The following is a 14,600-nucleotide window of genomic DNA, read 5'->3' as shown; positions in this document are numbered from 1 at the left end:
CCCTTGGGTCCAAAGCTTAAGGCCTTGGGAGGGTGGCCAAGAATAAAAGGATGACCACTCTCCTCTCTGTCCTTCCAGTGTGTGGAGGACAGTGACCGGGACAGGGCTGTTATAAAAGCCAGGAAGGGCTGTTATAAAAGCCAGGAAAGAAAGAATTGCACATCTTTCTTTTTCAAAGGTCAACCTGCTAAGAAGTCCCTGTCTCAGACGTGAAGGTCCACAGCACCTGACGCCACCCACTTCTCTTTCGCTAGCCATGTTAGTTACTACAGAGGGGCCATAAGTGCTCCCTACAGGGTGTTCCTTTTGTCACATTTACATATGGTCCCTTCCATATGTCCCTTGGATGCTGCATCTTGGTGCCCAGTGAGAGTCTACCATCCCCTAAGAAATGCCTCATCCCACCCTCCAGTCCCCCAAGTGCCTGTGAGTGAAGTCCCCCATGGAGACAGTGACTTCAGGGAAATGACACCCTCCCTGGGGTGGGGGTGGGGTGGGGGGACTCCAGCCTATATCATGCCGTTGATCTTAGTCCACTCGTAGATGTCCTGTTCACATACAATGTCGGAGTTGATGAGGAGGTACCTGTCGCCCACACAGAAATGCTTCTGACAGGCGGCACATTTGAAACATTCCAGGTGATACACTTTGTCTTTCACCCTCATTGTCATCTCATAGGCACGGATCCGTTTGTCACAAGAAGCGCAGAGACCGTCTTGGCCAAAAAGCCTGGAGAGAAAAGGAAGGAAAGCTAAGAAGACAGCAGCAGAGGCAAGGCTGGGAGCAAGGGCTGGCGGATGGGCGCATACAGCAGGCTGGATTCCAAGGTGTCAGGAAGCAGGTGAGGCTTGGGCCCAGGGGAGGAGCCTTTCTGAGAAGGGACAAAGCTGGAGTCCATGCCATTTGTGTTTGGCGTCACCCATCCCTTCTGAGTTCTCCCCCTGCCTGCAGCAATCACTCCATCCCTAGGCTGCCATGGAGCCCTCCTCTTTGGAAGAGCCCCTCAGCCATAGTGAATTAAGAGGTTAGGCATGTAGGGTGTGTTCCCTGGTAGAACATTTTAGAAGAGGAGCTCAGTCAACTCTGGAGGGGGTTGGGGGTCCCCTTTGAGAGGGAATGACCAAGAATGCAATAAAATGGGCATCTTTCTGAGGCCCCAGATTCTAGCATATCAAAGTCACTAATCCCACCTATGGGAAGGGGTGCTGTTGATTCCACCTTAAGCTACAAAGGTCCTTGCTACATGATTATTTGCTGGGGGCCAGCTTCTGGAAGACACAGAGGGTTGGACAGAAAACATGGGGTGCAGTTGTTCCTGCCTCAGAGATCTGGAGGGTAAATGCATCTCTCCACACTGCATAGGAGATCTATATTCAAGGTCCTCGCTGCCCTCTGGGCATGAATCTCTGGGGAATCTTTTCTTCTGCATTGACAAGATTCTCCTAAATCTCAGTTGATCAGTTGCTTATTTCCAGCAATATTCAGTGACCAAGGTAGGGTGTGCAACAAGGTGGAGGCCAGCACCACCAAGGTTCTTAAAGTCTAGTTCAGGAACCAGTGTTACTGGTATCACCTGAGAACTTTTAGAAATGCAAATTCTCGGACCTCTCTAATAGGGAGGCGGGAGACCCAGCAGTCATGTGTTAATGCATGCTTATCTCCAGGAGATTCTGATGCAGGCTGAAGTTTGAGAATCAAGCTGAAGTTTGTGCAAGAGTAGAATAGCACAGGTGCTGGTAGAACATTTTAGAAGCAGAGCTCAGTCAACTCTGGAGGGGGTGTGGGGTCCCCTTTGAGAGGGAATGACCAAGAATGCAATAAAATGGGCATTTTTCTGAGGCCCCAGATTCTAGCATATCAAAGTCACTAATCCCACCTGTGGGAAGGGGTGCTGTAGATTCCACCTTAAGCTACAAAGGTCCTTCCTACATGATTATTTAGAGAGGGGCTCAGTCAACTCTGGAGGGGGTATGGGGCCCCCTTTGAGAGGGAATGGCCAAGAATGCAATAAAACGGGCATTTTATTGAAGACTAGGATTCAGAGTCTAGGACTAGCCCTGAGTACCTGAGTCACCCTGGTGAGAACTATTCCTTTGAGCTTGTGGGATGGCAGAGATCATAGCATCGAACACACTCATCTGTCAGAAAAATCAAAGGGAGCATGTCAGGGCACCAATGGACCAGGGCTAAGCCAGTGCTGGTTCTGCTTTCACACATCTCAGGTATATGCCCAGCTCTACCAGTCTTGCTACAGGAAGTCACACATATGTGACAACATGACTCTGTTAACAGATCCTTTCCACATAAAGCTTTTAGGACTGTTGTAGGTAAATGTTCTCACTGGAAGTTCTCACTCCCTTCAGAATAGCAGAGAATCGGTGGGAATACTGGGAGAGGTTGTAGGGGAGATAAAGGCGGTTGACACATTCTGAAATATTTAGGCAAAATTAATGGAATCAAGAAGATGTGGTCTGTGGGTAGAAAGCTCATTCCTAGAGCCGGGGCCAACTAATTTCCCTCTGAATCCCACTCTCCATTTGAAGATCTCTGAGTGTTTTCAAAGCACCACCTGGGAGCAAACTCATTACTGGGGGAGAAGATTTTATCCCAAAGTAGCAGATGGTAGAGCTGTAGGGAAGCGCCACATTGGAGGTCACAGAGTGGAAAGACAGTTCTGGCTTCCTGACTGTTCAGTAAGTTGAGTTTGGGCATGAGCAAGGAGAGATGGCTGACGAAACAGTATGTGAGGAATGAATCCACCTGCCTGGGGTGTGTGACCCTTAAAGAAGAAGAGCGTTTATTAAAGGGAAGCTGGGGGTAAATTACAACACACATCAGGCAGCTAATGGGGGTGAAGCAGGAAGGACAAACATTTGGAACACAAGCTCGGGACTCAGGGTCAGCTCTAGCCAGGTGCCCCAGAACAAGTGACTTGTGGGTCTTCAGCTATGAAGCAAGGGGGCCCTGAAACCCCTTCCAGCTCTGCTATTCTGAGGTTCTACTCACAGTGAGAAAAAAACCAGAACCTGGCTCTCTGGCTGGAGCGTTCACCTCTTGCACTGTGAATGGATGCCTTAGGCTGGCAATTTCAGAAGCAGACCCTGAGGCGAGGATTTAAAGGTAAGCAAAGTTGTGATCTCAGGCACAATCACTCAGAGGGGAGCTCTAGTTTGATGGCAAGGGAAATCTGGGGTACAAGTCCAAGTTGCCCTGTCTCCCCCAAGGGAGCAGGCTCAGTGCTCCCGTAAATACCAGCCACTGTCCCAGGTCCTCAGAGGCCTGGGGCATGCAGATACTTGGAGGGCCAACAGAGGTAGGTGCTGGCTGTTGAAAGTAAAACCTTTCTGAGAGGGCAGGTGGGGAGGTGGAAGGCATGCGCTGTGCATAAACATTGATGAAAATTAGTACAAAGGGATCTGAGGGGGGGACTAGGCAGTCACAAAAGCTAGCAACTACTGCTAGGTGCCAAGTGACAGAACGCAGCAGCCAGTGTTTACTTTCTGTATGGGGGGGTCTCATGAATATTTGAGGCTCAGAGTCTGGCGAGGACTTGCAACAGGCCAATCAGCTATTGGAAATCCTCATGAGGAGAAGCTGTCCGAGGGGGAGGAAAGGCCGAATCCCATCTAAATAGGACCCATCTAGCTACTCTTCAAACTTGCCTTTTTCCAAAACACGGCCAGTCAGATGTTGGGGATATAAGTAAACAAAAGCCTACAGCTTCAGATCACCCCTAAAGTAACACATGATTTTTCCCTCTGTTGAGAGGTGTCACAACTTAAGCTTTCTCCTGCCCATTTTAATAACAATAATATAAATATTAAAAGATGGCTGGAAACGCCTGCACTAACGCAGTTAATTAACATGTTGCCTAGGAATGTAGCAGGCAGAAGAATTATTTCATGTCACCAAGACACAAGTTAATTAACATTGGGTTCTCCCAGACTATTTTTTTCTCTCCTTTTTAAAAATGGAAAAGATTAACAAGCCCAGGCAGCACCGGGTTTATTCTTGAATGTTATATAAAACCATAGAGATAGGGGAAAGCCAGGTTCTTTTGACCTCACTCTCTCTGCACTTCACTTAATAAGATTCAAATGATCTGACAGGGATGCAGTCAGAGGGCCCAATGGGAATCATTTACCCGTCTGCTTCTGCACTGACTTGGCAAACTAGCCAGCAAAATCATGTCTCTACTTCTCCCAGCTCTATTTTCTTGTAACTAAAGAAAATTGGTCAAGATTATAATCATGATCATTGAAAACCATGCTTATTTTTCTGAACCACCAAATTTGCAAGGACTTAACAGGGAATTTGGGGAGGTGGGGAAGCTTATTTATCAGCCTCTGAGTAAACAGATATGCTTCCTTTACTGGAATTGCCTGCAATTTTTTTTTTTAAATGTTAAATGCTCTGAGGGCAGGTAAGGGAGGAAGAGCTGGCCTGGCAGCCAAGGGCACTGGAGTCTGAACAAGCTTCCACGGGTTAGGTGGTCCTAATGTACTAGAGCTGCATGCCCCGCAGACCCTCTGCCACAGGAAGATGGCAGAAAAACTGACAGCTACGCACTTGAACAGATCTGACAGTAGAGGGCATGGAGTTACCGCCACAGCAGCTAATAGGAAACTGGGATTCTAGAAGATTCTGGCTAAGGCACTCATTGCCTGCTAGAAAATTCCCATGGCCAATATAAATAGTATGACCTGGGGCATCAGACATGTCCTTGGCTCCTGTCTCACTGGGAGCTGTGGAGTTCCTATTTTTCTTTCCCATTCATACATCTCTTTGTTCATTATAATTTCACGAGGGGTAGTTATACAAGAAGCTGACAACTATGGATACTGCTGGATCTAGACAGGTACTTTATAGGATCCTCCCTTCTAATGCTCCCCTTCTCCTTGGGCTCAGTCCTATTACTCTCCCCATTTTACAGATGAAGAAATTGAGGTTCAGGAAGGTTTCACAACTTGAGGTCAAAGATCTAGAAATCAATGTGCCAGGACTCAACCTACAACTGACAGGAGATCCTTGGCCCCGTAACAGGCAAATGACTGGCACAGGCTGGGGAAAACGTGCTTCTTTTCTTAAATTTCTCATCACAGACTAGTGGAGTCATTCAAAAGAATATCTGCAACCTCGATGTATCTTTGGGAGCTTTAAGAACCTACCTTCAAACTTACAAAGGATAACACTCCCTGTGTATTTGTCCCCAATGCTATCCTTTGTTTGACACCCCAAAGGGAACTTGTAATCTGAATTATGGGTTTCCTCTTTCTCTTGCCTTCAAAATATTAGTATTTTACCGTAAGGGACTGTCTTCCTAAGAACCCACTGGTCACATAGGAAGAAATGTCAGCTTGGCTCCTATGTGGGGAACTGAGGCTCGGTCTCAGTGGCCTGACCCCCTTGGGCAGGTAGCAGGGGCTGGGGGAGACAGACCCGGACTCCATGTCTGTGACCTCCCCACTGAGGGCCCAGGGGCTGCAGGGCAGATACCTGAGATAGTCTCTCCGGCAGAGCTTCCGGCCCAGCTTGTAGTAGAGGCGCCGCCCCACCTCCCCCAGCCGGCACCCACAGAGGTCACAGCTGAGACAGTCCTCATGCCAGTACTGGTCAATGGCCTTCAGGAAGTAGCGGTCCCCAATATTCTGCTGGCAGCCGCCGCATGTCAGCAGGGACGGGGGGATCTGCAGCACCTCATCCACTGGCTCCCTGCAAAGAAGACAACTGTTAAGGACAACCTCATCTTGGTGATACAAGAACTGGGGGGGTCAAGAATCGCTCTGGACCCAACAGGGGACTTCACTGGCTTTTTTGTGTGGAGACATGAGAAAGGACAGCACAGCCTGCAGGGAGGCCCAGCCAGTCCTGGGTTAGGGTGTCCAGTCCTGGACGGGTAGTTGGCCTTAGCCTCCATCCTGCCACAGGTCAACTGTGGCCGGTGCTGTTCCCCAACCCTAGCCCAATGCCATGCAGGTCTCCCTTCGTTTTTTTTCCCACTTGCTCCTCCTACTCACCTTCTTGATCTTCAAGATTCCTCTTTTCCTCTCCACACCCCCCAACCCTAGGGCCTAAAGGCACTGCTGAAAACCTCACTGGGGTTCAGGACTAAAAGGGCTACCGGCTGCCAGGACAGCAGATTGCCCAGAGGGCTAAAAGCATGCAAATCCCCAACTGAATCTCCAAGTCATCCTGTCACAATTCCTTCCCAACTTCACAAAAGCAGAAGGGGTGGAAGAAAAAACAAAGTGACTAAAAATCATTGTCGGTTGCTTTCTCTATCCAAAATGGAAGTTCCATCTAGATATAATAGAAATTCTCACTATTTTGTTTTTTCTTTACAGAAATCCCACATACCATCCTTCACACCAAATGAATCCTTGGAGGAAAATCCCAGACTGAGAGCATTGTGAAACTTATAAAGGATACAAAAGTTTTACAATGGCAAAGCTGATTTGGATAAAGTTGATTTAGGGAAGAAAATGGGAGAAGGACAATGATTGTTTTCAAGAGAGCAGAAGGCAATTAAATAGCCTCTGCAATTTCCATCCAGGCTGTAGTTTCTTTCATGAAAAAGTCAGAGTCTCCAGTTGACTTTAATTAACTAACATTTTAAATAACTAACTTTATTTGCCAAAAGAAAACCAAGGGGTGGAAGAAATGATTCCAGTACCAAATGGGGCACTAAAAAATCCCAATACTTGTTGATGTGTCACAACAAACAAGTGCTCTTTACTCAGAGACAAACCTATTTTTTAAAACTCTACTATGATTTAAAAATGGACGCGTTTCCAACTGTGAAATCCCCAAAGGGTATTGCCCCACTGGTACGCTGAGGGCATACATCTATGTCTCTGATTTCCAGCTGACACTAACTTTCCTGGTGACCTCATGCCTATGCCCACACTGGTCAGCACCCATGTATTTAGGGGTGATGAGGCTTAGCTAACCAGTGTTTGCAACACACTCTGATAGCCTGGTGACTGCAGAGCACACACTTCACTAAGAACACTGAGGGATGCTGAACCCAAGCCACACATTGCAGAAAGAGGATGGGGCTTTCACGAGCTTATTGCCTTTTGGAACAAGGAAATGCAAAATCCAGCGTGGTTTGCTCTTTAAAAATCAAGATGTTAAATAGTTTCAAGAATTCACTGAAGCCTGGCGTGCTTTTCTTTGTTTGCACAGGTTATCCATAAGGATTTTCTCCCTTCTGAGAAGTAGCTAATATCCCCAGTATTTGCACATGCATCACCTCAGAATTGCATCTCTTCTCTTTCCACAGCCCCTGGTCTCACTCTGGGCTTCTGAAAACACTCACAGAACCTCAACCACACTGGGTGCCCTGATGCTGATGCTGCCAGCCAACTGTGAAAGAGGAGAATTTGCACTTAGCTGGTGCAAAACTGCCTGGAATTAAAATGAACTGCTCCTGTTACTCACAGGGAGGCAGCAGGGGCCACTGATTGCAAGACAGAGGAAACCTGTGTGTTCATGAATTCTGGCCATCTTCCTGTTGAAATGTTTCATCTGCATGTGCCTAGGTAAGCTGCTGTCTGTAATGTGGAGCTACTTATCATCATGACCCTTTGAGTAAGTACACAATGAAGCATCTAGCAGGAGAGTCTGCAGCAGAAGTGTTAAGCAAAAGAGCAATTGTAATGGCCTGAGATGAGATAGGAATGGACAGGATAAGATATTGGCTCTATCTATCTTCCTATAATTAATGATAAATCACATTATCTTGGGAGGACGTTCCAAGCCAATAACTGAAGGGATTCACCTTCAAATTAATATTTTACATTTTCCTAGAGCCTCTCTGATGATGACACCTGAATATCACTTCAGTCTGGGTTTCTGGAATAATTTCTTGACAGTTTCCAAGAGAGCTGGGTGGGGGAAGTATGTCCCGGTAATTTCTCAACTGGCTGGTCCATCTTTAATCAAAGCCAGTCTTCACTGGGCACAGGGTGAAGCGGATGGAGTAGCTGCGCATCCTTTAGTAGCTGCCTGCTGTGTTATGAGGTTGGATGTTTCAATTTTCTAGTCTCTGAAAAATCACAAACTTTGAAAAGAGCAAACTTCCTTCAGGGAACTGAAACCTACAGATTTATCTTCTAATAAAAGGTTTTAGTGACTAAGTTTTGCTGGTAGAGAAGGCAGGAGGCACCAGCTCACCCAGCTCACTCTTATTGTATTACTGTGGTCTTGCCCAGGCTTTGAAACTCAGGGCTAAGTTGTAATGCTAGGTTTGTAAAAAGAAAAAAAGAGAAAAGGAAAGAAGAGAAAAAAAGTGGATAAACTATCTTGAAACCCCTTGTCTGCATAGACATATTCTTTTAAAAAGGAATGTATGTTACTTTTCACCTGAGAATTTAAGGAAGCTGGGGTTTCTGTTAGAACAAACCTAGCTCCTTACAGGTTTGTTCTGTTAGAACAAACGTAGCTCCTTCAAGACTGAACGGTGATGTTTATATTCTCATTGGATCATGGCACTTCCTGTGTTTTATGAGAACAGGCTGAGCTTTCACACTGGTGACTGAGGGTAAAACCCAGGTATATAAACACCACAGAAGGCTGAAATTGGGAGTGGGGATGGGGGAGGGTGACTTCAATCAAGAAAGCACAATTCTTTTTAAGGCAAAAGAGAAAACAAAACAAATGCCTCTTAAAATCACAAATGGACAAGTCATTAACCAGCTCCTTTGGTCTGTGTAACAAATCCCTTCAAAGGATTAGATGGGTACTTCAAAGGAATAAAAATTCTCAAAACCAGACAGCTAATGAATCTTAAAAGGGCATTTGCGTTGACGGGAAAATGATATCTTAAACACCCCTTTTTCCCCACGTTAACGCTGAGGAATGGGCTAGACTCACAGGCTGGCAGTGGGGAACATTCCAAACCAGTAAGAGGATCAGGCCACAACTGTGGCAAAGCTCTTCAGAGCACTGGGTTGCCTGATCCCAAATGCTTTTGAGATATGATAAATGCTATGGAATTCTGCCACCCAGAAAAACTCACCTGTAAGCAAAAGGGGGCACTAACTTTCGAGGCTCACCGCCCCCCCCCCAGTGACTTCGAGGGGAGGGGTTACATACAGATAACCCCGCATTCTACCCTAAGTCTCTTGAGGTCTGAGAGAGCTCCTAGGTGGCCGCTTGGCCCCCTACCTGCCCACCCAGGTGCAACCAGCAGCCTCTCCCCCTGCGGACGCAGAGGTGGGCCATTCGGTAATGGGGGGCCTCCACTTGAAATGTCCCCCCTTTTCCCAAGATCAAGTGGACAAAGAGAAAGGGGTTCAAGAGAGAGCGAGAGAGGAGGCGAAAGGGGGGCAGAATCAAGCCTTGACCGCTCTTGGGACTGTACCTGCGCGCCCCGGAGCTCCCCCTGTGCCTGCTCGCGTGTAAACTTTCCGGGCCGCGGTGGCTTTGGGGAGCGTCCCGTGTGGTCTGCAGGGGCCCGCAGAAGCGCGGGACCGACCCCAGTCCCTGCCACCCACAGCCCGGCTTCTCTCCCAGGGGTCCCCCGAAGCCATCCAAGCGGAAGGGGGGCAGCCCCGTGCCCGGCGCAGGGAGCCACAGGGACGCAGCCCGCGCGCACCTGGAGCCCAGGGTGGTGGGGGGCGGCCCCCCAGCTCCCCCGCCGGGAGCGCGAGGCCATGGCCGCCTCGGGTGACAGCGGCAGTGGCCACACTTACTCAGACGGGTCCAGGCTCTTCCTCTCGATGGCCGAGGACATTGGGGAGGGAGGTGGCGTGCCAGGCGGCGGGGGCGCTCCCTTTGTGGCGCGGGGCTGGCCGGCGACCGGGGTTCGGACCCCCTCGGGTGCTCGGGCGCCGCTGCTCCTGCGCCTCCTCTTGCTCCGGCGCTCGGGCTGCGAGCTCGCCCCACGGCGCTCAAGGACAGTCGCCGCGCTCCCTTCAAACGCCAAAGAGAGAGAGCGAGTCACCCAGCAGCCGGCGCGCCGCGGCCGAGGCGGGCACCCGGGCGCGCAGCCTGGCCCCGGGCGGCTGCAGCAGCTGCTGCCGCTGCTCAGGACTTAACCTTCCATCCCGGTCCCGCCGCCGCCCGCCCGGTCCGGCTCGCGCGCTGTCGCCGGGTCTGCGCCGCCCGCGGGGATCCTGCGCGCCCGCCCAGCGCCCCAGCCCCGGGCACCTCCAGCCGGGTCGCGGCACGCGGGGCGCGGTGGGGGGCGGCGGCCTGGGGGTGGGGACCACGCCTCGCTCCCCGGGCTCCCTCCTCTCTCGGGAAGGTCTATTTTCGCTCAGCTTCCCTCTGTCTCTGGTTTCATTTCCTTTTTCCTGATCACGATTCAAATACAATAGAAGGAAATCACATTTAAAGAGACAGATGCCCGGTCCCTCCCTCCCCCCATTTTTTTTCTTCCCTTTTTTTTTTTTTTTTAAAACGGGGCTCCTGGGGATTAGCAATACAAACAGCAGCATCAGGACTGACTTAGCTTCTTAAAGGGGCCAGCTGCGGGGACCCGGAGAGTCTCCAGCCAGCGCGCACACCTCTCTTTGGAGAGGGGACTGCGCTGCCTTCTCAACCATTCTTGAGGGCTTCCCCTCTGCCGCATTTCCCTTTTGGTTTAACTAAGACTGAAAGTAACCAGCAGGTCGCTCAAGGAAGAAAGAAAAGGCAAGAATAGGAAATAAGCACGTACAGATATGTAAGCGTTCCGAGGCTACCGCGCACGTCCGAGGGTTCGAGGTCCCAGGTCCGCTGCACGCTCCAAGGGGGATGCCCAGGCAGCGCGGCTTTGCAGGCTGCGGGCTGGAGACTGTCTGCGCTTCAGAGGGGAGACCAGAGCTGCGCGCGAGCCGGGGCTGCACGGGCGGGGTGCGCCTGAGCAGTGCCAGGGGCAGCTAATCCCGGCGGGAGGGTGGCTGGGAGGGACCACGCAGGGCTGAGTCGCCTCTCCATCTGCTGGCGGCAGAATTCCCTCCCTCAGCATCTTTCAAAAATCGGACTCCTGCAGTTACACACTGGCCCCCTGTAAAGTGCCAGGAATACTCTATGCAGAGAAAGTGTTTTTGCAATGATGGAGGGCAATACTTGAGAGATTATTTTGCCCTGGGTCAGGGAAACAGAAAGAAGTCAGACTTGATTTGGGAGTTCAGGTTTGCACTCCAACCTCCAAGGCAAGTTCTAGGAAGAAGGAAGAAGGCAGGAGAGAGGAGGCTAGTAGTCTGCCTTTCTCTGGAGAAAAACTTTGGTTCCCTCTGCCCTAGCCAGAGTTCCTTGCGAATAATTGCGTTCAGAAATTATTATTCAAGGCCTACTTGTGCACGATGCCAGTCACAAGTCCTATGGGGAGACTAGGAAGTATTTCAGAGTCCATTGTTCTGTAGGAATAGACTGACATGTTCTTCCCATTTTAAAGATGGCACTGAATGAGCACTGCTTCCCTGAAAAGTGGTGGTTGATGTCAGAAGTGAATCTCTGGATACTTCATTTTCCCTGATCAGAGCCAAATCATCACTGACTTTTCACAAGTATCACTAGAACTCACTGTTGTCTGCATACTTTTGTTATTTTTCTTGTCTCCATGTTCAAAGTTTGGGTCCCTAATAGGTGTAATTAAAGTGTGTATGTGTGTGTGGGTGTGTGGGTGTGTATGGGTGTGTGGGTGTATGTGTGTGTGAAAGCAGCTTTGGATTCAAGTCAAGACTTTCAATATATAAAAAAGACATTCTCCCGATCACATTTTTGTTTTTAATAATAAAAGAAAACCCCTAGACTGTTTAGGCAAATCTCAATTATGTGATAAATTTGTAACCTACCACTTTATAATCAGAAATGAAGATAAACATGTAGGTTGGGATTAGCAATTTACCTACTTATAACCAGTTAATGTGGTAATTAAAATGCCAAAACTTTGGACTCAAACTGCATGGGTGTGATTTAGACTTCCTACTTATCCGCTCGAGGTGGCCTAGAACAGCTCCTTCATTTGAGGAGGCGGTATTGGCTAGAGGCTCTGGAGTCAGACTGACTGCCTACTGGCCCACCATTTCCTACCTGGGTGAACTTGGGCTAACAGCAGGAATTTGAAGTTCCACTATCCTCATCTGTAAAATAGGGATCCAGAACCCATATTATAAGTTGTTGTGAGGATTAAGTGGGTGAACACATGCAAAGTACGCACAGACACTTGTGAGAACAGATAAGCGATGAAATGCATGGAGAGAATTTGGCATATATTAAATGCTCATAAAAGACAGCTGCTACGTTATAACAAAAGGCATATGTTAAAGAAATTGAAAAAAGAGTTTGAAATTAAGTTTAAAGGTGAAATGAGGATTTAAAATCAGAATTTCCCTCGAATTTCAAAAGACAATTCCATTTTTAACAAGCAAACAGCAGGGTCTCTTCACTTAATCTCTTATTGCTCCTAAACAAAACATATAAGCATTTCCCATTGTAATATTCACTATCTTGGTGACTAGATGATATGTTTGCATCTGCCTGATTTTATTAAATTTGGTAAGTTGCTGCCTTCTTTGCTACAGTTTTGCATGGGGCTCATGTTAGTTGTTAAATATAGCCTTGCTTTCCAGGAGGTAACCTATGAATGGCCAGCTTTGGGGCATAACATTTCTTTTTAATAATATGCATCTATTTTGACCCAAGTGTATAAAGAGAGATTACTGCCTATGAGTTTGGGTCAGTTTCTTATCTTTCACAACTCTTTGGGGAGAACTTCCTTAGAGAAAGTGAATATTTGAAATGGTATCTTAAGATTTCAATTTCACACACAGTGGTTGTAAGAAATAACTGCCTACCGGTGGGATTTCATTTCTATTCAACGGGCAATTAAATTGCTCAAATTTAAGTTTAACATTTAGAATCAAGTCCCACAATGTGTTTCTATTATGAATAATTTTAAAGCAATCACGACCTATTGTACCCTTCTGTTGCTATCCTCTGCCTCATGCGGAAGAGGGACTCAGTAACGATGAGGTGATTTGAACATGTAAAATGGTTCTTGAGAGTTGGAGAATCTGTCCTTGATCCAACCCAGTGGGAATGCAATTTCATTCCTTCTTACCCTCTCTCCCCCCATGCCTTACAAATCTTAAATACCCTAAAATTTAGAATTTTCCTGGTTTTTCCTTCCTGAATGTCAATGTCAGATGACTGACTCAGTCTGCACCATAAATCTGACCCAGGGTGGGTCGTTTTTTTTTCCCTCTTGGCATCATCTACTCTGGTGCTTATTATATTTACAAGTATTTTCTAGGGAAGAGCAGTTTCAAATGACTAAGACTACATTTCTTTGCTAAAATGGACTTTGCATCAAAATGGGAATGCAAATATCATAGGGAAAAATGCCCAGAATGACAATTTACCATTTTTATTTTTCTCCAAGTTGCATCATATGCCTGTTAGTTGTGACATTCATGTATGAGGACAAAAGTAAAGATTTATCTTCATCTGGCTTCAATTCTCTTGCAAAATTCTTTAAACTACTTAATTGTAACAGACATCTGCTTCTCAAACTTATTTCCAAACTCTTCAGGGCCAGTTGATGGACATGTTTTCACAGAATGTTGATGGACATGTAAGCAGCCTTAGTGATGAATAAACCAGGTTTCCCCTACAGTAGGAAAGAGTCTCCCCCAGCCCCAAATCTTTTAAAAAATTCTGTATCAATGAAGTCTTAGAAGAATGAGCACAGATGTCAGGCAGACATGGTTGAGCTGTGTGATTTGCAGGAAGTTACTTTACTTTTCTGAACCTCAACTTGTGTAAGTGTCAAACGGAGGCCATAGTAACTTTGAGGTCACTGGGATGCCCGCCACCTCTCAGGAGTTTTGACAGCATTCAATAGAATGATATATGCAAAAAGCTTTGCATAGTGCTGGTGCATAGTAAATGCTCTGAAATGATAGCTCTTACTATTACCCCATCTTTCAGAAGTAATAACCACCGTATCGGGAAGCAACCATCTTCCAGCCAGTCTGGGTCTCTGTCCAGGCACGCAGAGACTGAGATGCTACAGAACTGAGGTGTAGCTAAAATATCAGCTGGCCTTGGGCTGCGGGAACCCATATTTTCCAACCAGAAATTCAGGAGTTGTCCCCATATAGTTCCTGCCGACCACTTTGTTGTTTCCCAACCATGCTACTATTTTATTCATCTGATTTTCCCTCTTCTCACAACTTCTAGGTCATCTTTTACAATGAAGTCGAGAGATAAAACCAAGTGCTGAAGTAACTGCCCTCAAATGTCAAAATTCCACGCCAAGGAGGTAAGCCCATAGCGTATCCTGGTGGAAGGGGCCTGGAAATTTTGATTTCTCAGCCTTTTCCTTGGAGCAGTAGGGGTTCTGAAGTGCCTCCCTAGAGGTCCTCACGCACCGCTGCTCCACCCCAGCAGCTCTGTACTTATTAGCCTTGGAAAAGTTTCTCACTCTCTCTGAACTTCAGTTTCTGTATCTGTAAGGTGGGGGATATTCAGAGAGCGTTTGTCACGGAGCTCTTATAGCGATTCTGTGAAATGAAACCTATGAAGTACTTGGAAAGAAGATTGGCATATAGTACGTTCGCTTTTGTGGAAGATTTTGCTTACAAAGAGATTCCAGATTTAAAATA

At 47.5% G+C, this 14,600-nt stretch overlaps 1 protein-coding gene across 1 annotated transcript; it reads right to left on the bottom strand.

Moving 5' to 3' along the window:
• Positions 1-234: 234 nt before the first annotated feature.
• Positions 235-9,739, bottom strand: LMO2 (LIM domain only 2; the record flags this gene model as incomplete). Its single annotated transcript, XM_084256079.1, has 3 exons — positions 235-729; positions 5,497-5,712; positions 9,699-9,739. 3 exons carry the CDS (start codon positions 9,737-9,739, stop codon positions 510-512), a joined length of 477 nt encoding a protein of 158 aa, XP_084112205.1. The 3' UTR covers positions 235-509.
• Positions 9,740-14,600: the final 4,861 nt, after the last annotated feature.

This window comes from Talpa europaea (genome assembly GCF_964194135.1).
Source record: "Talpa europaea genome assembly, chromosome: 1".
Taxonomy (NCBI): domain Eukaryota; kingdom Metazoa; phylum Chordata; class Mammalia; order Eulipotyphla; family Talpidae; genus Talpa; species Talpa europaea.
Note: the sequence above shows the minus strand (reverse complement) of the source record. Positions and strands in the feature narration are given on the sequence as shown.